Source organism: Pinus tabuliformis, chromosome J (assembly GCF_031772625.1).
Source record: "Pinus tabuliformis cultivar Carrire ecotype Pingquan chromosome J, CPIR1, whole genome shotgun sequence".
Classification (NCBI taxonomy): Eukaryota; Viridiplantae; Streptophyta; class Pinopsida; order Pinales; family Pinaceae; genus Pinus; species Pinus tabuliformis.
Window position 1 is genome coordinate 438,485,001 of NC_142295.1, and position 22,990 is coordinate 438,507,990.

General features: G+C 40.4%; 1 protein-coding gene across 3 annotated transcripts in view; it reads right to left on the minus strand.

Annotated features, from left to right (window-relative positions):
• Positions 1–22,990, minus strand: part of CYN (cyanase) — a 62,939-nt gene that overhangs the window by 37,885 nt on the left and 2,064 nt on the right. For all 3 annotated transcript variants that reach the window (XM_089377884.1, XM_089377885.1, XM_089377883.1), the window contains one exon: positions 21,587–21,658. In XM_089377884.1, the coding sequence (XP_089234010.1) occupies positions 21,587–21,658 (72 nt within the window). The remainder of the gene's footprint in view (positions 1–21,586; positions 21,659–22,990) is intronic.

Below are 22,990 nucleotides of genomic sequence, written 5' to 3' on the forward strand. Positions count from 1 at the left end.
TCACCATGCCCAACCGGCTCCACACTTGCACCATACACTTGGCAGATGATCTGGGGTCCAGATGAGCATTACAGAGTGCTTATGACATCATCCTAGCCCTTACAAATGGTTTACAGGAATTTTCAATCCACTTGGAGACCCATGAGGATGTCCTTATGCCCCCCACACCCACTCGGTAGCACCACAGGATTTTACTTGGAGAATAAGAGCCAACCCCTTGTCCACTATGTTTGAGGTCCATTTTCACATCATGGCACATTCTAGACTTCATTATGCCTCCTCAAAAGCCCAACGACTCACTTTATTAATCATTCAACCCTCCTAAGAGGCTTATTATTGTGTTATTGAGCTATCTTGGTGGGCTTGTCACCAAAAGTATTGTTATTATGCACATTATTTTATTTTATGGGCATTATTAGTCCAAATTAGGCCATTCGAATCCCTTAAGAAGATTGTATAAATAGAAGTGGGATGATTCATTTTCATCATCATCACTTGGATTGGATTAGTGTTTCTTATGAGATTTTCACACTTTTTGCTAGGATGAATTTTTGGAGCTTTTCTTGATGCACTATGACGTTTGGAATTTTGCTATTGCCTTTAGAGCTTCTCTAATGTAAAGTTGATAAATGGATATACTCTCTCTCGTGTAAGTCGAAATTTTGATACTATTCTTGTTATGTTACTTGTTAACAGCATGTATGTTGTTATCTCTATTCTTGTATGGGTTAAATGTGATGGGAAATTCTTCTAGACCTTGAATAAGTGATTAAATGCATGTGTTGACCTTTCGGGGATTGGGTGAATGTTCCTAGAGGCACCTATTAGGTTAAAGACCTCGAAACTTTGTCTCTTTCACAAATTTGAAGTATAAATCTCTATTGATCTAGTTGTTGCCCTTGAAGAGGCTAGCAAAGATCAATTAGGGCTCCTTAGCTCACAAAAATTCATGATCTATGTGTATCTTGACTCCATTAAACCCAAGCAATAAGGCACTAATCCTCGTATCCCTTTGGTGGTCAAATTTACCCCTCTTTCCTTCACCTCTCCAAATTCTAGGCCTAACCCTAGTAGGTCACCTAGGGCATCACATAAATTTCATTGTAGCCATCCAAACTCCTTGATTTTTGGTCCACTACTGCGCTGGGCTTTTCTCTAGAGGTCCTCCAAATTTCAAGCAATTTCGACGATGGAATCCCGAGATATAGCAAGCCCTAGCCGCAAGACCAACTCTTGCCCTAGGTTGATTTTGGGTTAGTGTCCTCATTGGGATCATTGCATTCAAATCTCAAGAAAATTAGGCCTTTGATCCTATTCTCTTCCCCAATTAGGTCAAGCCCCTCCTTGAGTGATCAACTCCATACTCTTGACCTAGTTTGGGTCCACTTGGCTTCTCTGTGGTCCCACAACTTCGTAACTCATATTCTACAAGTATTACATAGAAGCCATTTCTCCACAAGGATCCTTAGACCTAGGAAGCCTCTTGTCAAGAGATATTCTCAAACCCTAGGCTTAAGTATCCTCTTAGCCCTTCCTAGAGAGCCCATCACCTTGTTTCTTACACAAGTAAGCCACATAATTGAGTCTCTCTTGTGAATAGGCTCTAAGAATCACCCTTTGTTCATTCATTGATCTATTCGTTCTTGTGATTCCTCTTGTATTGGGTCTCCTCCCATCGATGAAAGTCCATAAAGAGTAGGTAGCCTTAGCTGAGGTGACAATGGGCTATCACTCCATCATTGCCCCTTGACCTAGTAGTTGCTCTATAGGATCCCCTCCTAGGAACCCTGCTAGTTTGAGCGGTAACAACCCCATTTAAGGTAAGGGAACAAGATTACGGCCAAGACCCTTCTTCCTACCAAGTTACCCCATAATCTGCGTCAAAATGCCCAAATACAAACAAGCATAAGCACTCGATTGTAAAATGAATAAAGTACCTTTTGATCAAAAGCCCACATTCCAACATGTGCTTTTAACAGATGGGCGAGGAAACATATGACTGATGCACATGGCAGAGATATGAATGGCATGTCACATCGACTACAAGGTGGTTGTTAGGGGTTGCTGGTTGTTGGCGGTCAGTTGGAAGAGATGAATAGGATAAAAGTTTCTCCTAGGGGGTCACCTACTTTTGGTGGGTAACATTTGGCTCCAATTGGGACATGAGCTCATTGTAGAGTGCATGATCCATGGACTCGAATGGGTAGTTCATGAGAACTCCAACAATCTCTTGGGACCGTAGATCTATAACCTACACATTACAATACAACTATATGGGATCATGTGCACTAGACATACTGTAATTGCCCATGTTTTTTATAACAATAATAATCCATACAGAAAAGTAAATCTATGTTGAATGCAAGTCTAATATACATGCAATCTAGTCTAGCATGAGAACATGATATGATGATATTAGCTAGGTAAAAGGAATACGCAATGCACCTACACTATCATGCATTTCTAGCATTCAATACATGAACTAAGTGTAATCATACAGTCAATGTAACTAGCATATTATAGATCAATATAACAAGAAATCCCATCCATATGAGCCTTAGTGAAACAAGGTAGCAAAATATCACATCTTCCTTTGCAAGATTGGCCAGATGCATGGCAAGGGTGGGAAGTGGGAAAATAAGGGGGCCATGCATTATGAAAAAGAATCATGGATGACTAAAAGGGATCCAACTTGAACCATTGGATCCCCTCTTTCAACCAAAGAACGGAGATTTCCATAATCAAGCTCATGAACTTTTGATGAAGAACAACCTCAAGCATATCACTCTCATTGGTGTCCTCAAGGACATGCAGGGAGTGATATGATGAAGGGGATGAAAGAGAGACAAGATCATCATCAGTGTCATATATTGGATCATTGTCAAAACGATGACCAATATCCCACTTTCCTTCTTCAATATGCAAAAATGCATCAATATTAACCTCGTGCAATTCCCAAGGAGCCATTGCCTTTATCTTTGCATGACAATTAAACGGGAGTCGCCGGGGTGAATTTTAAGATGCATTGAGAGATGCTTGCTTCACCCTACAAGCATTGAATATGAAGCTCAATGAAGAACAAGGGCTTCGTTCTTCCAATGGAGACGCCAAATAAGGAGTTGTACCATCGTATGGGGATAAGACACATGCTGCGTGTCCCTTGCAATAATGCCAAAAATCTGTCCACGAAATCTAGCAGGCCTTGGAGAGGGAAACCCTACAGGGTGTAAACTAGACCAAGAAGCAACAATGGGGTAGTGGCCCACTGTCACCACAACCAAAAGCCCTACTCTTTACGGATTCTCACTAATGGGAGGAGTCCCAATAGGAAACAGATCACTTATAATAGGTATTCTAGGTTAATATGTGAAATGATCTCACTAGGAACTCTTCAAGAAAGACACAATTTATGTTCAAGGCTTCACAAGGAAGCAATTTTCTTTCAATGAAGAGACCTCGAAACAAGGGCACAAGACCTAGAGTTTGATAAATTCGACGGGTTGTAGTAACCAGAGTTCAAGGCTAGGAGAACAAGTTCCTTACAACGTAAATCAGATATGCCAAGGCTCATGAAACCTTCAATGAAGCCCTTAAGTTAAGAAAGGAGAACTAGGGTTTTCCTCTTGAGCAAACAACTAGGGCAAGGAAATTTATGGATGAAATTGAGGTGGATGCGCACCAAAATGATAGATTTAGTGGCAAATACTATCCTCTTGATGTTTAGGCTCTCCAACCACCAAAATTCCTCTTACCTAGGGATTCGAACCAAGACCTAGTTTCCTAACTTAGCCTTGAAAAGGTCGAATTGAGAGAGAGAGAAAACATGGATAAAATTAAGATGTGGTCACCAACCAAATGGACATGTCCCTTATTCCTTGGGAGTATGGAGTCCTCGATGCATTAGATCAGCCAAAGAACTTCTAAGGAGGCCAAAATTTTGATGCCCTAGCAAGCAAAATTCCAACAATTACCTATGCAATGGAAGATGGATTTTTCATGGGAGAGCTACCAAGAGTTCACCACTAAGGACATTCATTTACACATTATTTATGAGTAATGCATGCAATAGATCATCTAGATTGGCATTCAATAGATATTCAACAAATTAGGGCACAATTGCAATTGCTAGAATCAACAAAATTCCATACATTAGACATGTAAGAAATAAATTTTCAACATCTAGATACACTTACAAGATAACATGCAAAGAATCCATTTCCTTCATCCAAAGAATACTTCCAAAGATAAACAAATCAGCTCCAAATGTCAAAGTGCATTAAGATTACTCTGAATCCTCCACAAGAGAAAAGTGTGAATTGCTCAAGAGAGCCGAAATTCAAGTGATGATATGATGAGAGATCACAAAAGAATGATCTCTAATATATATGTGTGCTACTAATCTCTAATTATGCCTAGAAACCACTCAAACATTAAAATAATAGGCAAGAACTAATCAATGTCACAAGCCGACATTGTAGCTAATGTACAACATAATAAATCTCCCAACAAGAGAGCCGAAATGTTGACGCCATGTTGTCATAGGCCCTTCCAGTGCTTGCGTTTATCTCCTCTAGTGCAATGACAAGTGTAGAGGGCTCCTAAAATCAAGGTCTAGGGGTTGGACCCTAGAGCTCTCTAAAAATCAACCTGTAGCCCCCAAATGTGGTGTTGGAGCATAAAACTGGATCTCATGGGTCCTCAAGTGATGAATAAGCAAGATTATGCTCCAACGTTGAAGGCACTGAAGATGGTGCTAGCTCTTGTTGATTTTTGGTAGCATTGGATGTGCTCTAAGCCTCAAAATTTGTAGGGAGGCTAGGACACATGTATTCCAGAATACCCAAAAATCGTTTTGGGAAATTCAACCCGAAGAAAGTTTTATTAAAATAATTAATTATTTTTAATGGGTGCCTAAGTCTAAACTTAGGAAATTAAAATAATTAAAGGGTATTAATAGAATTGGGTGTGAATCTTCTAGAAAAAGACGGAGATCGAGTCCAAATGCTCTGAGCCATTGATTAGAATCTAATCTGGGTCGTTGATTACTCAACTGGAGGATTATAAGGACTTCGATGGGCGTTTGGAAGACACATCGAGTCTCAAGAGAGCAGCGCAGCAGTTGCCAGAGAGATCATCGAGGAGATTTCTTGCAATGAGGGGCAAAGATAGTTTCCGGTTGGAGAGTTTCCTGATCCAGGGATACATCACAGAGGAGGCAGAGAGAGATCCAGAAGAGGCAGCGCAGAGCCACGCTAGGCAATGTAGAGCCATGCAGAGGCAGCGCAGAGCCTGAGAGGAGTCCGTAATTTGCCGAAAGGTCAAGTTCTAGAGCCAAAAGTCGAGGTGTGAGACCGGAAGGGCTGAAAGTCGAAATTCCAGAGGCAAATCAATCAATAGGAGGAGTGAAGCAGTCCCCAGAAGTTGTGATGCAAAGTAGCGCAGTGATTGCGTAGAAACTGCATAGAGGCAGCTTGGGGCTAGCCATTCAGGGGTTGGATCAGTTTTGGATCACCAGTGATAGTGTGAGGTATATCTCACTCATCTCTCTGCCAGTCAAATTCTTTGTATTGGATAGTTAGTAAGGCATCCAAAGATTGCATTCAGAAACCACTGCATAATAATACAAACCCTCAAATGTTGCACCGGTTTTCCCGCATTGGGTTTTTCGGAGGACATTTGTCCAAAAACAACGGTGTCACCTGTGTTGTGTATTTCTTTCTTGCTCAGTTCTTGTTTTCGCATATTATTTTAGTGAAGGTTGCGTTGTATTGGTTTTGATATTTACCGTAGAACATAGTAAATAATTTGTTTAGTTATTTCACAAATAGAAGAAACTTAATCAGTTGTTGCAGTAGAAATTTGGGTCTCCAAATTTTCACATGGTATTAGTCTATTAGAGCACAGGTGAAGCAAGAGAGCAGACCGGAGAAGTTGAGCGTTGAAGAGGAGGAGGGAGATCGAAGTGTTGCATAGGCAGCAGATCGAATCCCTAGAGGGATTGCGCAGTCCGGGCCAGGAGGGCAAGATTCTCAAGGGAGATCTCTCTGAGTGAGTTGACAGAGAGGTAAGATTTCCAGATTGAGATTTGTCAGCTACACAGAGAGCAGCGCAGATAAGTCTTCAAGTGAGACGCAGTTTTCTGCAGCAGTTGCTGTGGCAGAAAAACGTTAGAAGAAGGAGACACTTTTTGAGGGAATTTTTTACTCAATGAATTCCTAGTCAGGGAATTCGATTTCTCAAGTGCTAAGCAACAGTAGAGAGAAGCAGATCTACTAAATCCAGCAGGGAGTGCATAGGCCAGCCTAGCGGCTACGCAGAGGAGAGAGGAGATAGTTCGACTTTTTGTTGGCAGAGATGACAGCTAATGGGTTAAGAGATCAAGATCGGTTGGATGGTGCATCCAACTATGTGATCTGGAAGGCAAGGATCTCATGCCTTCTAGATGAGCACAATCTCAAAACCTATGTCGATAGTGTGGTAGTTGAACTGCACATCCAAATCCGCTCAAGAAGTACAAGGCTGAAATGGTGAAGGCCAAGCAATTGATCCTCGACAGAGCGAGGGATCATGTTGTATGTCACATTGTTGGCAAAGGGACTGCCAAGGAGATGTGGGATGCCTTGGCCACGTTATATCAGGGATCTTCCGAGCAGCGGAAGATGTACTTGGAGCAGAAGGTGAGATCCACGACGATGCAGAAGGGGGAACACATTGATCCGTTCCTTGCGAAGCTTCAAGAAATCTGAGACTCGTTGGCAACTGTGGGATCAGCACCTCAGCCTACCGAGATGGTAAGGTTGGCCCTGAATTCAATCTCAAAAGAATGGAAAGTATTTGTCCAGAGTATCTTGGGCAGAGAGAGATTGCCAAATTGGGAAGGGATGTGGGCCACTCTTCAGCAGGAAGAGATGAGGCGAGACTTAGTCAAGTGCAAACTTGATGGCAGCAGCAACAGTGGGACGAAGCCCAACGAGGAGGAAGAGAATGCAGCCCTTGCATCTAAGGGGCAGCAGGAGCAGCAAAGGCGAAAGAAGGATGTCTCGAAGATCAAATGTTTCCGGTGTGGTGAACTTGGTCACTACGCTACGCAGTGTCCTCTGAAGAAAAAGGGCAAGGATGAGGCTGCAGCTGCAAAGATCAAGGAGGAGGAGTTTGCCATGATTGCCCAGATACCTCCAAGGTGGGGTGATCTAGTATTGTAGTTCGAAAGAACTGCAGATGGACAGGATCCTTGAGGAGTCCACCTCTTGGATCAATACCTTGCTACAGGAGCCCATATCAGAAGTAGCAAGATGGACCAGTGTCAGTTGGTGCAGAGGAGTGTCGGAGTGACAGTTGCAGTGGCTAGGAGCGCCAGAGACTGAGCAGCACAGAGCAGAGTTAGCAACAGTGCAATTGGCACAGTGCAGAGTCAGCAGCAACGCGAGACTTCAGAGGTCAGCGCAGAGACTAGCAGCAGTCAAAAGTCCAACAACAAATGCATCATGTTGAACAACCTTGGTTCAGTATTTTGAATGCTTTTTCGTTGTTGTTGCAGCAGTAGCAACAGTTGGAGAAGGTTGCAATGCAAATGCAGTGTTGGCAGTGGAAGGGCCAGCAACAACACAGATGATGCATTTGCGCAGTAGTTGGTGGGCAGTGATGTTAGACCTCAATAGCACAAAGGGAGATGTTACAGAGTCAGAGTGATGCTTCAGCAGGTTGCATTACTAGAGCACATTCCTTGCTAAGAGGTAGTGTTGATTTCTGGTAGCATCGGATGTGCTCTAAGCCTCAAAATTTGCAGGGAGGCTAGGACACATGTATTCTAGAATACCCAAAAATCGTTTTGGGAAATTCCACCTGGAGGAGGTTTTATTAAAATAATTAATTATTTTTAATGGGTGCCTAGGTCTAAACTTAGGAAATTAAAAAAATTAAAGGGTATTAATAGAACTGGGTGTGAATCTTCTAGAAGAAGACGGAGATAGAGTCCAAATGATCTGGGCGATTGATTAGAATCTAATTTGGGCCCTTGATTACTCAACTGGAGGATTATAAGAAGGACTTCGATGGGCATTTGGAAGACACGTCGAGTGGAGATCAAGAGATCGATTTCTCAAGAGAGCGGGGCAGCAGTTGCCAGAGAGGTCATCGAGGAGATTTCTTGCAGCGAGGGGCATAGATAGTTTCCGATTGGAGAGTTTCATGATCTGAGGATACATTGCAGAGGAGGCAGAGAGAGATCCAAAAGAGGCAGCGCAGAGCCACGCTGGGCAGCATAGAGCCACGCAGAGGCAGCGTAGAGCTTGAGAGGAGATCCGTAATTTGTCGGAGGGTCGAGTTCTAGAGCCAGAAGCCGAGGTGTGAGACCGAAAGGACTAGAAGTCGAAGTTCCAGAGGCAAATCGATTAGCAGGAGGAGTGACATAGTCTCCAGAAGTTGTGGCGCAGAGCAATGCAGTGATTGCCCAGAAACTGCGCAGAGGCAACTTGGGGCTAGCCATTCAGGGGTTGGATCAGTATTGGATCACCAGTGATAGTGTGAGGTATATCTCACTCATCTCTCTGCCAGTCAGATTCTTTGTATTGGAGAGCCAATAAGGCATCCAAAGATTGTATTCATAAAATACTACATAATAATACAAACTCTCAGTTGTCGCACCGGTTTTCCCGCATTGGGTTTTTCCAGGGACATTTGTCCAAAAACAATGATGTCACTTGTGTTGTGTATTTCTTTCTTGCTCAGTTCTTGTTTCCGCTTATTATTTAAGTAGTAAAGGCTGCAATGTATTGGTTTCGATATTTACTGTAGAACACAGTGAATAATTTGTTCAATTATTTAACAAATAGAATAAACTTAATCAGTTTCTACAGTAGAAATTTGGGTCTCCAAATTTTCACAGCCCTCCCATGTCTAAAGACACAAGACAAACCTCATCTGGGCCCTAGATCAACTGCCAAACCATGTGATCATTGTTAAGCCAACTGGGGGCAAATCGGTCTAGGTGCATCATCCCATGAATAATGAAGCAAATGAAGGAACATTGTGGGTGTTGAAGATGCCCATGGCTATGAATGATGCTCTACAACTGTTCGGGGTCCCATGGCTCTCAAAGCCTCCTCTGTGGGTGTCAATATGTCTCTCTAGAAGACTTGGACCCCAGTTAAGTTGCCCAGACCTATAGATGGAACCACCTGCCAATCACACACAATATTGAGTGTTGCAACTTTCACCATTAGGTACATTAATCATTATTGCATCAAAGTGGACCAAGCTTGAAAGAAATGGGGAAATAACACTTCATATGAGGCTTCTCTTCCCAGATTGGGGCCTTGGTCACGTAATTGTGTTACCTCCCTAGGTAAGAGTGGTTAATAGACTATCATATTAGGTGTTCCCAACCTCCAAAGGGTAGTGACATGTCCTTGGTCCACACTTCAGTCAATAAGTGCCATGTGAACAATGATGGAACAGAGGGGAGAAGGCTTCATGGCTAAGTGCCATGGTTAAAGGGACCAGCTATGATGAAGTACCTCATCTTGGGTGTATATATGTGAGGAAGGAACAATTATGGAAGCATGAGTTACCTTGGCCTTTGCTTTTCCACCCCTCTATATTGCCTTTTACTTGTTTCTTTTTTGTCCTTGTATTACTGCTCATAGCTCAAGGATTGAGAACTTGTTTTGTATGATGTATAGCAGTTATTAACTCCTTTAGGATGGGGTAGTTCATCGCCCATCAGGGGTTGGTACATGCAAGGGTTTCTTGTCTTCTATGAGATAGGGCAACATTGGCCTGGGAACCGGATGATGGCCATAAGATAAAGATAGAGCTCATGCTTAGCTTTTGCCCACATGCTAATTTGCAAGTCCCGACTATCTTTTGCATTTTGATTTTTCTTTTGTTTTTCTTGTGGCCATCATATTCTCTTCCTTTTTCTTTTAGCTACCTCAACCTCCCAAGGTGCATTTCTAGGCCTTCCCCAGGTATGAGGATGTGTGGGTGCCAAATCCCAAAGAACCAATGGTTAGTTGACTGGAAGAAGGGAGGTGGAATAGGGCTCATAATGTAAGATGGAAAGTGGTAAGTATGGAATAGGGAGAGATGGGGTTACACTATCTCAATCATGGTTTCCCAATTAGTGCCCCTTCCTAAATCCATGGGCCATTAGGGGAAGTCCCACTGGATTAGATGTGAAAATTAACCCCCCGTTTAAGGTGAGGGAACAAGACTACAACCAAGACCCTTCTTTCTTCCAAGTTACCCCATAATCTATGTCAAAATGCCCAAATACAAATAAGCATAAGCACTCGATTGCAAAATGAATAAAGTATCTTTTGATCAGAAGCCTACCTTCCAACATGTTCTCTTGACAAATGGGCGAGGAAACATAACACTGACGCAAGTGGCAGAGATATGAATGGCACGTCACATCGGCTACAAGGTGGTTGCCAAGGGTTGTTGGTTGTCGGCTGGAAGATATGCATAGGAGAAAAGTTTATCCTAGGGGGTGACCCACTTTTGGTGGGTAACAGGCCAATTAGGATATAACACCTTGAAATGTTTGAGAAGTTTGAGGAGACAAAGGCTAGGAAAAAACCTATACAAGCAAAAATTGCAAGGAAGAAGGAACTTGCAAAAGTTATGGCTAGGAGAGAAGTAAGTGGGTTTGATGATTTTGACCTTGAAGAGTCCTAGTCTATCCCTTCCACCAATATCCATGGCCTCTCCATTATGTTCCTCCCCTATTAGGTCTCACTCTCAGAGTCACGCTACAGGTAAAATGAGGATGAACATTAAGAGCTATTTCACACCTTCTTCCACCTCTACCTCTACCAGTGCCACTACCTCCCAACCAAGTCTAACTCAACCCACCTTAGATGCTTATTAAAAAAAGCAATGCAAAGAAGTTGCTTTTGAATACATAGCCAGATGGTGGTATGCTGCAAATATCCCCTTTAATGTTGCCCACTCACCTTATTACCAAGCTATGTGGAATGTTGTTATAGCTGCAGGAAAGGGCTTGAAAAGGCCCTAGTATGCATGACTTGAGGGTAGCTATTTTGCAAAGAGAGTTTTTTTCAATTAGAGAATATTTGACTGAGTTTAAAGAGACATGGACCAAAACAGGTTGTTCCATCATTTCAAATGGATGGATTGGTGGAAAAAACCACACTATCATAAATTTCCTTCTCTCTTTCCCTCAAGGAACCATGTTTTTGAAATCAGTGGATGCATCTGATAAGGTGAAAGATGCCAACCTATTATCTGAGCTTTTGGATGAGATGGTTACAACAATGGGGAAGCAAAATGTTGTGCAGGTCGTCACAAATAATGCCTCAAACTATGTTCTTATTCGAAATATGCTAGAGTCCAAGTACAGGACCATATTTTGGACCCCATGTCATGCACAATGCATAGACCTTATGCTCGAGGACGCAGGAAAAGTGGAGTGGGTAAAGAACATTGTCGAGCATGCCAAGTGTATCACAAAATAAAACTACAACCACTCATGGGTATTGAGCATAATGAGGACAAACACTTGGGACAATGAGCTTGTCAGGCCTGCCATCACGAGATTTGCAACCCACTTCCTCATATTGCAATCTCTCACTTCCCAACAACAAAACTTGCAAAAAATATTTTCCAGTGATGATTGGAATGCATCTCGATGGACTCGCAAAGCAAATGGAAAAGACACCAAAAAGAAAGTTTTTAACAACACTTTTTGGAAAAAAAAGCAGCAGAGCTTGTAAAATTGGTGAGCCCTTTGTTAATGTGTTGTGGTTGGTGGATGGGGAAAATTTGGCCATGAGCTACATCTATGAAGTTATGTATCAAGCAAAGGAGAAGATATGGGCAACTTACAAGGATAGAGCAGGTAAATATGGGAGTATTTGGGAGATCATTGATAACAAATGGAACAATCAACTCCATCGTCCTATGTATATAGCCAAGTATTTCTTGAACCCAATGTACCATTATATAGCTCAGCTAGGAGAAGATCAGACTGGGGAGGTCAGAGATCGGTTATACGAGTGCTTGGAGCGCATGGTCCCTTAAGAGTTGCAACAATTGGAAATACACCGACAGCTTACTACTTTCACTAAGGCCACAGGTACATTTGGCAAAAATATGATAAAGATTGCAAGAGATGTGGATCAACCAAGTGAGCAATTCCATTTTTTGTTTAAGTTCAATTATTTAAAATTCAAACTGTAAACTCTTCCTTTTTTAGCCAAATTTTAAACTTACCATCTAAATTTTTGAACAATGAACAAACTTTACTCTGTCTTTGCAACACATTGGTGGGAGTCGTTTGGCAGTCAATGTTCTCAATTGCAAAAGTTTGCAATTAGAGTTATCAACCAAACTTGTAGTTCTTATGGGTGTGAGCGCAATTGGTTTGTTTTTGAATGGATTCACACGAAGAAGAGAAATCATTTGGAACAAAAACAGTTAAATGATCTTGTCTTCATGCAGTACAACCTTCAACTAAGGCGCAACCTATTAACGAACAGAAGACCCGATACAAATCCCATTGTGTTGGGTGATATTGATCCAATTTCAGAATGGGTGGAGGAAATTCAACTAGCTAAGTTTGATCCTGATTTTGATATTGATGCCATAGAGTTGGGGGGTGTTGATCCCAATCCAAATCTGGCAATCGAACCCAGAGTCGAAGGAAACGAACCACCAAGACCAAGCATGGCATATGGTGAGGGAAGCAACAGTCGTGTAGCTCAACGAACTCGTGCTTCTAGTTCTACTAGGCCTAGTGTTTAGACTCTTGCTACTGCTAGTGCTGCTACTAAGGCTAGAGAGGAGTTTGAGGAGTCCTTAGACTCTGAGCCAGATGATGTTTATGTAGCTCTTGGTGATGATCTCATGTGCAGTAGTGGTGATGGGTTTGATGAGTGATCATGTTGATCAATGAGTTGCAATGGGCTAGTGGCCTAGTAGCTTGAGTTGTAGCATTGTTTTTAGACTTTAGAGGCCATTTAGAGCCTAATTGGTTATGTATTTTGATGATTATATGTATTTCACTTAGTACCGTTTTGATATATGCGCCCTTACATGGTATACATATGAGCATACTTTGCATATTTTGTCTCTAATGACTTGGGATCATGGTTTCTAATCTTAAAAATATTTTTTTCATTAAAAAATAATTATTTTATGTATTTTTTTCAATTCTACTTTATTGAATCCAGTTCAATCCAATTTGATTCGATTCCAGTTCAAATCTCGATTAGATAGGAAATCGATTCGAAGCTTGAATCTGGTTTTTAAAACTATGATGGTAACCCATACTTAACACTTTTCATCTTCCCTTATATCCAGATCCCATTTTTAAGTTGATTTATATCTGTCCCCAGTATCAGTTCCTTGTTTTGCTCATCCTTAAGTAGAGGCCCGAAAACTTTGCCCTAAGAGGTTGATTCAACAAAGGTCTAGCCTAAGCTCTATCCCTTTCATTAGCCCTCACCCAATTGTTAGCTAATGCATGAGTAATGAAAATGAAAGGAACAATAAATATCCCAACCTTGATGAGCAATAAATTGCTTCATCTTTAAGGGGTCAAGGATGCATAGATGAAAGTTTGTAACCCAAGCTATGCAAGAAAAAGAAAATAAATGAAGGAAAAAAAACACAAGAGGGATGGTAAAAATAGGTTGAGGAAAGGGCTAATTCAAGTCCCATGACTGCTCCCTCTTCAAATTATAACCAAGAAAAAGAAAATAAATGAAGGAAAAAAAACACAAGAGGGATGGTAAAAATAGGTTGAGGAAAGGGCTAATTCAAGTCCCATGACTGCTCCCTCTTCAAATTATAACACTCAAGGATGATGGAATTTCATAGCTGGTACAAAGACTATGGCATTCTCCATGAAGTAAACCCCCACCATATCACTAACCACTTGCACCTATTGACTGGTGGGTCGGCCTAGAAATCATTCCTCTCCTTAGGGTTGGAAGCACATAATAGGGCTTTTGATAACCTTCACATACTTGTTTACAAATCATAAGCTAGGAAGACATTTGAAGATGATGCTTGTGTTAAGTAATTTGGTGCCTTTTGCATTAGATATGGCCCATTGTGATACTCTTATGGTTATTTTACCTACGACGATGATCTCACTTGATTTTAAAGTTATGTTTCAGAATCTAGATGCTTACTCCCAGGTATAGCCGAAGTCATTGCATTCTGCAAATTTCAAGGAAGAAATTTGAAACTCATTGATTTTCAAGGAAATTTGAACAAATTTGTTCCTACTCGACGAATTTGAAAGGCAAACTGGACCCCGAACACAAACCCAAACATGTGAATAAATTGGCTTGAATTCATTTGAATTCGCCATTAAAATCCAAAAAAAAATAATTAAAAAATTGAACAGTATGATAGATGCGTTGTGTAAAATTTTATTTGTTCAGGGTATTATTTGTTCAAACTTGAACCAAGTGATTAGATTGTTGCATTGGTAATATTATGACATTTGTTATTCTCTCCATTATGTCTTCATTTAGGAGGATGCGTTTGTTACCCACCAAAATGGGTAATCCTATAGGAGAAAACTTTTCTCCTAGTCTTGAAAACTAGCCAATCAACCATGCAGCGAACAACTTTTCTCCTATTCTTGATAGCCAGTTGGTCAGCCATGCAGCCGACTGCCCTTGACAACAACCACTAGTTGATGATATGCCATATATCTCTGCCACTTGCATCAGCCATTTGCTTCTCACCCGTCCAGCATGAGTACATGGACGAGGGTGGGCTTACACTCAAAAGGTACTTTCATCATTTGCAATTGGGTGCTTATGCTTGTTTGTCCTTGGGCATTTGGTATGGATTATGAGGTGATCTGGAAGAATGATGGCCTTTGACTATGATCTTGTTCTCTCACCTAAAATGGGAGGTTAATCTTCGATCCTAGTCCAATGGGACCCCTTAAAGGCCCAAAGGGCATAAGAGGGGCACTACTTGGAAAGCCCTGATCAAGATAGCGTAGTTCCATCTACCCCTGTGTCTGTGTCATACTTACACTTTCCATCTCACATTATAAGCCCTTATTTCACCTCCATTCTTCGGGTTCAACCTGTCATGAGTTCTTTGGGATTTGGCACCCATATGTCCACATACCTAGGTAGGGCCTGGAAACTTTTCCCTAGGAGGTTGATGCAGCTAAAAGAAACAGAAAGAGCATATCATGGCCACAGTAAAATTAAAGAAAGAAAAATCAAAATGCAAAAGATGGCCAAGGACATACAGATTAGCACATGGGCAAAAGCCTAGCATGAGCTCTACCTCACTCATTATGGCCATCACCTGGTTCTTGAGCACATGTTGCTCCATTACATCAAAGGAAGGAACCCTTGCATGTCCCAACCCCAATGAGCAATGAACTGACTCATCATTAAGGGGTAATACAACTGCCACATCATTCAAAGCAAGCTCTAACCCTTGAGCTATGAGCAGTAATACAAAGAAAAATCAAGAATAAGTAAAAGGTGCACAAGAGGGGTGGAAAAACAAAGGCCAAGTTGGTAACTCATGCATCCACGAATGCTCCCTCCTCACATCTATACACTCAGGATGTGGACACCCCCATCAGTTGATCCCTTTGACCATGGCACTTGGCCATGAAGTCTTATCCCCTCCATTATCATTATTATTCACTAACACCTATCGATTGAAGGGTGGACCAAGGAAATGTTACTTCCCCTTAGGGGTTGGAAACACCTAATAGGGTTGACCTTTAGCCACTCCTACCTAGGGAGAAAACACCATTGCGAGTTCAGGGTCCTAATTTTGGAAGGGGATCCTTATTTGAAGTATTAAATAGCCCATGACATTCAAGTTTGGTTCACTTAGATGCAATAATGATCTTTGTCCCTGATGATTGGATGCTTTCACTAGATACTTTGTTGTGATTGTTAGGTGGTTCAATAGCCCGAGTCTTGGGAGCCTCCTCCACAGGCACCCAAGCCCTTAAAGAAGTATATTGGCACAAACAAGTGAAGCGTTAAGACTCTTGGGCCTCCTAGCAGCAGCAGCAGATGACACATGTTCCAAGGAACTTCTACCCCTAGGACGTTGGATCACTTTGTACCAGATTTGATGATTCTTCAGGATGACACACCTAGACCTAGCATGCTCCCAGGCTGACCTTAACACCAATTGATGGATGGCAGCTAATTCAGGGCCCAGATGAGGATGATCTCACCTTCAAAGACTAGGGAGGGCTACATGATGCTACATTAAATCAAAGGAAGGAACCTTTGCATGTCCGACTCCCAACCCCAATGAACAATGAACTGACTCATCATTAAGGGGTAATACAGCTGCCACATCATTCAAAGCAAGCTCTAACCCTTGAGCTATGAGCAGTAATACAAAGAAAAATCAAGAATAAGTAAAAGGTGCACAAGAGGGGTGGAAAAACAAAGACCAAGTTGGTAATTCATGCATCCACGAATGATCCCTCCTCACATCTATACACTCAGGAAGTGGACACCCCCACCAGTGGATCCCTTTGACCATGGCACTTGGCCATGAAGTCTTAAGCCCTCCATTATCATTATTATTCACTAACACCTATCGACTGAAGGGTGGACCAAGGAAATGTTACTTCCCCTTAGGGGTTGAAAACACCTAATAGGGTTGACCCTTAGCCACTCCTACCTAGGGAAAAAACACCATTGCAAGTTCAGGGTCCTAATTTTGGAAGGGGATCCTCATTTAAAGTATTGAATAGCCCATGACATTCAAGTTTGGTTCACTTAGATGCAATAATGACCTTTGTCCCTGATGATTGGATGCTTTCACTAGAATCTTTGTTGTGATTGTTAGGTGGTTCAATAGCGCGAGTCTTGGGAGCCTCCTCCACAGGCACCCAAGCCCTTAAAGAAGTATATTGGCACAAACAAGTGAAGCGTTAAGACTCTTGGGCCTCCTAGCAGCAGCAGCAGATGACACATGTTCCAAGGAACTTCTACCCCTAGGACGTTGGATCACTTTGTACCAGATTTGATGATTCTTCAGGATGACACACCTAGACCTAGCATGCTCCCAGGCCGACCTTAACACCAATTGATGGATGGCAGCTAATTCAGGGCCCAGATGAGGATGATCTCACCTTCAAAGACTAGGGAGGGCTAGTTGCACCTACAAGCCCTAAATGCTAGAGCAGAAGAGGCCACTTTAAGTCATTGAAGATGCATGGAGACCCCTTTGTGGTGCCCCAACTGGATCTTGGGACCCCACAGGAGGTAATCAGGTTGATTTGAGGGCCAACCCTCAAATATTGATTTCTTCATGCTTCTATACCACCTTGGACACCTCATTTCACTTGGACATGCCATTTGGAGCTCATTTCTTGTGTGATATCAGCCTTGGAAAGTTAGCGTCTTACACATGTGGGCTAATTAGGGCATTTTATGTTTAAGCTAGTGGGTTGGCTTGTAACCCAAGGTTGTGTTGTGATCAAACTTGTTTTCTAGGGGCTTTTAAGCAAATTGGCACTTGTACTCCTCATATAAATAGAGAAGAGGGTCATTCATTTCTATCATCTTCACTTGGACATAAACTTAGCCTTCTTGAGAATTTCGGCCTTCTTGTTACTTGGAGAAATTTTGTCTATTGGAGTTTTTTCTTGGTATTGAAGAAGCTATCTTGGATCAATAAAGGTTTATGCATGCATTTTGTCTTGTAAGTGAACCTTGTACTTAATAAAGTTTTGATCTTATGTCTAATGTATGGAATGCATTGATTATCTAGGATTTTTCAATTGTACCATTTATTGTTGAAGATCAATTGTATAGAATCTAGATATCATCATCGTATGCATTACTAATGGATGAAATGTGAATGGTAATCCTCTTCATGAACCTTTACAATAACTCTCCCAAGTGACCTTGATCCCTCACAAAAATAATAGTTAGGGTTTTGTGCTAGGGCATCAAAATATCCTTCCTCCTTTGCAAGAAGTAGCCAATCTATCACACCCATAGACTCCATCCTTCCAAGGACTAGGCACTGGCCTTGTTTATTCAATGATCACACACAATTTCACCCCAAAATTGAATTTCGCTCCTTCCTAATTTCAACCCTCTTAAGGACAAATGGCCAAGTTGGGGCTTGGTGCGAATTGGCGGGAGAATTTAAGCTCGTGGAAGGATTCAACATTGAGGGAAGACTTGGTTGCCTCAAAATCAACCTCCCTTAGTGGCTATTCTCTCCATCTCAAGCCCTAATCCTCTTACCTTAGGTAGATTTGCCCTAGGAAAACCCTAGTTTGTGTAAAGCTTCAACTTGAGGACTTTTTGAAGGTTTCTTGCTCCATTTGTTTACTAATATTCATTGTTGGAAACCTTTTCTTGGCTTATTGAATCTAGTGTATTCCATTTGGCTTGCTATACCCCAAGCCTTTAGTCAATTGTGCCTTAATTTGATCTTATTAGAGGATGTCAGTTGCCTCCCTTTCCTTGATCGAGCCTCGTACTTAAGGAGAGTCCTATAGGCCTCTAGTGTCACCTAGAACCTTGAACCTCGAATATCTCTCATAGGTGACCTATCTAATGGGAAGCCTCCCATTGGTGAAAGTCCATAAATAGCAGGGGGTAGTAACTATGGTGATAGTGGGCCACACGCCATTGTTGTCACTTAGTCTAGTGCATTTCCTTGTAGGGCACCCCTCTACAAGAAATGCTAGATTTTGAGGCAACAGTGTTCATGCTTTTATAAAATCTTATACTTACAAATGAGGACATCTCAAAAAGTTATAACAATAACACCCGTAAGCTATCGTCGATTGACCTTCTCCAAACTCCTCCAAAAAGCTTCAATTATGCCTGCCCATCATAGTCTAGACTTGGTGCATTTTATTACTTGTCCAGCCAACCTGCCTCATTTTCACACTTGTGCCCTCGAGAAATTGATGAAATCCTAATTAATTTCTCATTCCTAAATTGGTCTACAATTCAAAAAGTGGGAAGTTTTGGGCTGCTCACATTACCAACAATGAATCTAGCCAAAACCCATTCTTACAAAAATGGAATGATGTGTAATTTTCCATGTATATAGCATTTTAGAACCTTAATTTGCCAAACCCTCATTTGCCACTCTACTTACTAAATTTTGCATATTTCCAATCCATGCAAATATGTGGACTATTTTGACTCAAATCTATCAGGCAAAAAACATATCACACGTTGTAAAAGGCTCTTCTATCAGTAAAGATGAATGATCATTTCAAACTCCACCTCTTATGAACCTCCATGCATGATCATTCAAACTTCACCTCTTATTTTCCTACCCTCATTAGAGAAGCCATTTTAGATACATCTGTGTCATGTCTAGAAAATGTTCCTATTTAATAATTAAGTGCAGAAATATCCCATTAATGACGAAAAATCAGTAAAGGAAAAAGATATAAATGGAGGACCTTAGTTCTTGCCATTTGTATATATACATTGACTAATCATGTTGGTTTCTGTCTTGTTCATGTCTTGGTTCTAAACAAAACATTACCTCATGCCTAATAGTTTTGCATATTCTGCCTAGCAAGGTTCATCCTTGGAACTATTTCCAAACAAAAGATGAATAATGATCTTGGCAAGCAATCAAAATCCATTTCAATTGTATACCCTGGTGAAGCTTATTCATGCACTGATTGCCTGTGAGCTCATCCTGCCCAACTCTTTCTGAACCCATCTTGTCCTTTCAACTTATTCAAAGCAAATGGGCTTTTATCAGTCTTGTCTAATTATTTACACAAATGTCTAGTGGCTGTTGTAACATGCAATTTAATATTTTATCATGCTGTAGTTCTTGACTTTAATGTTTTCCTATTCAGCATATACAACACTTCTGCACGCTTTTGTCACTTAGGGATCAATGTATCTGATATGGATTTGATCTTTAATTCCCCAAAAGAAATTCATGTCAGTAATTTTTGTTTTGTGGAGTATAGAAGCATTAGTACATACTTGGCTATAGTAAATGTCTGGGACAGCATTGAACAGTTACCAACGTAAACAATAAAATGGTTGTAGAAACTTATCTGATGATGGGATCGACATACTAAAGTTTTAGCAGGGAAGGTTCGATCTGCTGATTAGTGAGTGGCACATGTTCAATATCTGTGATCTCAATGCTATCTTACAACACTGCTGCAATCCTACCATAATGAGCTCAAATATACAGCATTTGGGCATTTAACACCTTTGATATAGTAGATTATTGAGGATTCTTTTTTTTCTAGTGAGGTTCACTTCAGCCAGACTCAGAATTCCTATTCTCTAGCTAAAAGTGCAGTTGTTTTTTCCCCGAGCTAAAAGTGCAGTTGTTGTAGAAACTCTAAGTGCTTCTATGTGTTTGTGATCTCTACTTAAAATCCCACACTGTCCCATCATATCCAGAGTCCAGACATAACACTACGATAGCCCCAATTACATGGATCTTCTGCATTCCAGTACATTGACTCCAACAACCATACGTGCTCAAAACAATTTATGGGTCTTAAGGCCATGATACCATGCTGCCTTACATCTGATCGGGAGGTCACTTCTGAAAAACTTGAATGCCTATCCAAATGGATTCTACTCTATAAATTTTATAGCACTTGAAATATTACCTTTCAAATGAGAAAATAATGGCCTTTAATGTACTTCAGAGTTCAGAGTAAGGTCAATTTGTCTCTGGCATGGTACCATGACGCTTGTAATCAAGAAGTGATTAAAGAGTGACAGTACTTCTAATTTTGCCAATAATAGGAAGAAAAGAGGTTGTATTAGGTAGACACTTCCATTTTGCAGGTCTCCCTCTTCATTGTAGGGATATACAAAAGGAGATCTTTCACAACCATGTATACTTGGTGTCACAGACTATCTTGTACCCCTGCTACTGGCTCTTTCATCTATTTGTAATTTTAAATTCTGCTCAGATATATCTTAGCACTGCAATGAGGAACTGTACATGATTTGCACCAAGAGAACCGAGGTGTATTTTACTGTGCATTTTACAGCCCAGTGCGAGGGAGATGTGTAACATATGCCCAACGCTGACATGACACATCACATAAATAGGTCCAGTATAGTATTTATTAAAAAAAATATTTAAAATAACAGCCCAACATGGACAAAATGTGTAATAACCATGCTTATAAATTCAAGAATTAGAAGTTTCCAGAATTTAAGAAAAAAATACCAAGTATTAATTAGAATACACACATGAAGGCTAAATTCATCTTAACCCAGGATCTTTTAATCCTTGGTGGCTTTGCATCTTAATTTCTTTTCATTCCTCTTGATGCTTAATAGATCTGGAATTAAAATACATCTATGTTAACCTATCTAACAATCTCATTAAGCACTTACTAGTCATTTCTAAACATTGACTATAATATATTTCTTTCCATGCTTACTAAACATGAAAACTTAAACCAATTATTAGTTATTACAATAGATAAACAAAGTATATATTATAAACAAAGAAATGATTGCTCAAGACAATAGATAAATATGAAAGACAGCATGCAAGATATATTGTCGTAAGGAAGATCACAGCAACACAGAAAAAATGTTTAAAGCAAGACCCAACATACATGCCATCGCCAAAATCCTCATTGATGATCTCCTTGATGCTCTCTCCAAAGTGCATAACAGCCTCGTGTAATCTGTCCATACACACAATACCTGGTTAATAACACAACAACCCTTGATTACAATGTTCCACCACGTTTTTGGAACAAGCGGATGTGGCGACGCACAAGAGGGACATGTGGGAGCACTCCAAAAATTTTAGGGAAATTCAAAGGGGGCGGCGGGGACATCAAGGTATATAAGCAATATGTCTATATATATAGAGATCCGTATATATAATATAAGTGATTTGTGTGTATTAAACATGATTCAAATTCAATAATGAAATACATTGATTCATACATCATAAATGATTCAATGAAATAGAAATAGTAAAATATTGTATACACTGATTCAAAGTCATCATTCATCATTCTAGAATTTACATTGATTTAGATTCAGCATTCATCATTCATCATTCTACAATCTATAATGATTTAAATTCATCATTTATTATTCTAGAATCTCACTGGTAATAAGCAAAATAATAGATATTAAAGTCTGAAGACTAGAATAGTAACTTGAAATTACTCAAACTCAAAAATAGTAAAACGTGAGAAGTCAAAGACTCGGTATGTTGTCATCGATATCTAGAATCAAGACTCAAAAGTTAAAACTGAAAATGAACCAATGTTAACAGAAACCGGACCGATCATCGAACCAGTCAACCCCAAAAATGAGAACTGGAAAAAAAAATCGAACCAAAATACCAATGAACCAAAGAAACATAGATATTCAAATTTTGACAAAAAAATAAATAAATATTCATGAACATCCATGTGAATCCAAACCATTATACACATATATGCAAAGTTTCTCATATATATAGCAAGTGTGCATATAACCAAAACAGCACCAAGCGCAATCCATCTTTGAACCAAAAATACATCAACAAAGAGGCTCTATATGGCCTCTATAGTCCAAAAAAATCATGCTACAACAAATACCAACATAATATCAAAATCATTGCGTATGTTGGGATCCTCATCATTAATATCACCCTCTAAGCATTAAAATAAAATAGAAAAAAAAAAAACTTTACATGTCAAATCGAGATTTTATTTGAGCAATGAGTACAGTTTTACTAAGGTCATTATAGAGGAGTTTGACAATAAATGCCACCAACATCGAGGTATATAAAGGGATTGGTGCTCTTAATTAAATACTAGTTCCATACCCTTGTACATGATAGAATACAATGGAAAAGTTGCAATCCCTCCAATCCTGAAATCCTGAAAACTGGTAAGTCTGTTGGATTTTGAGTGGGACTTAAAATTCTACTTTCTCCATCTAAAATGCAATCAAATTGGAACCACTCTTAAACATCTTAAAGGAGTTAATGGTAATGTTATTTGAGTAAAAGTGGC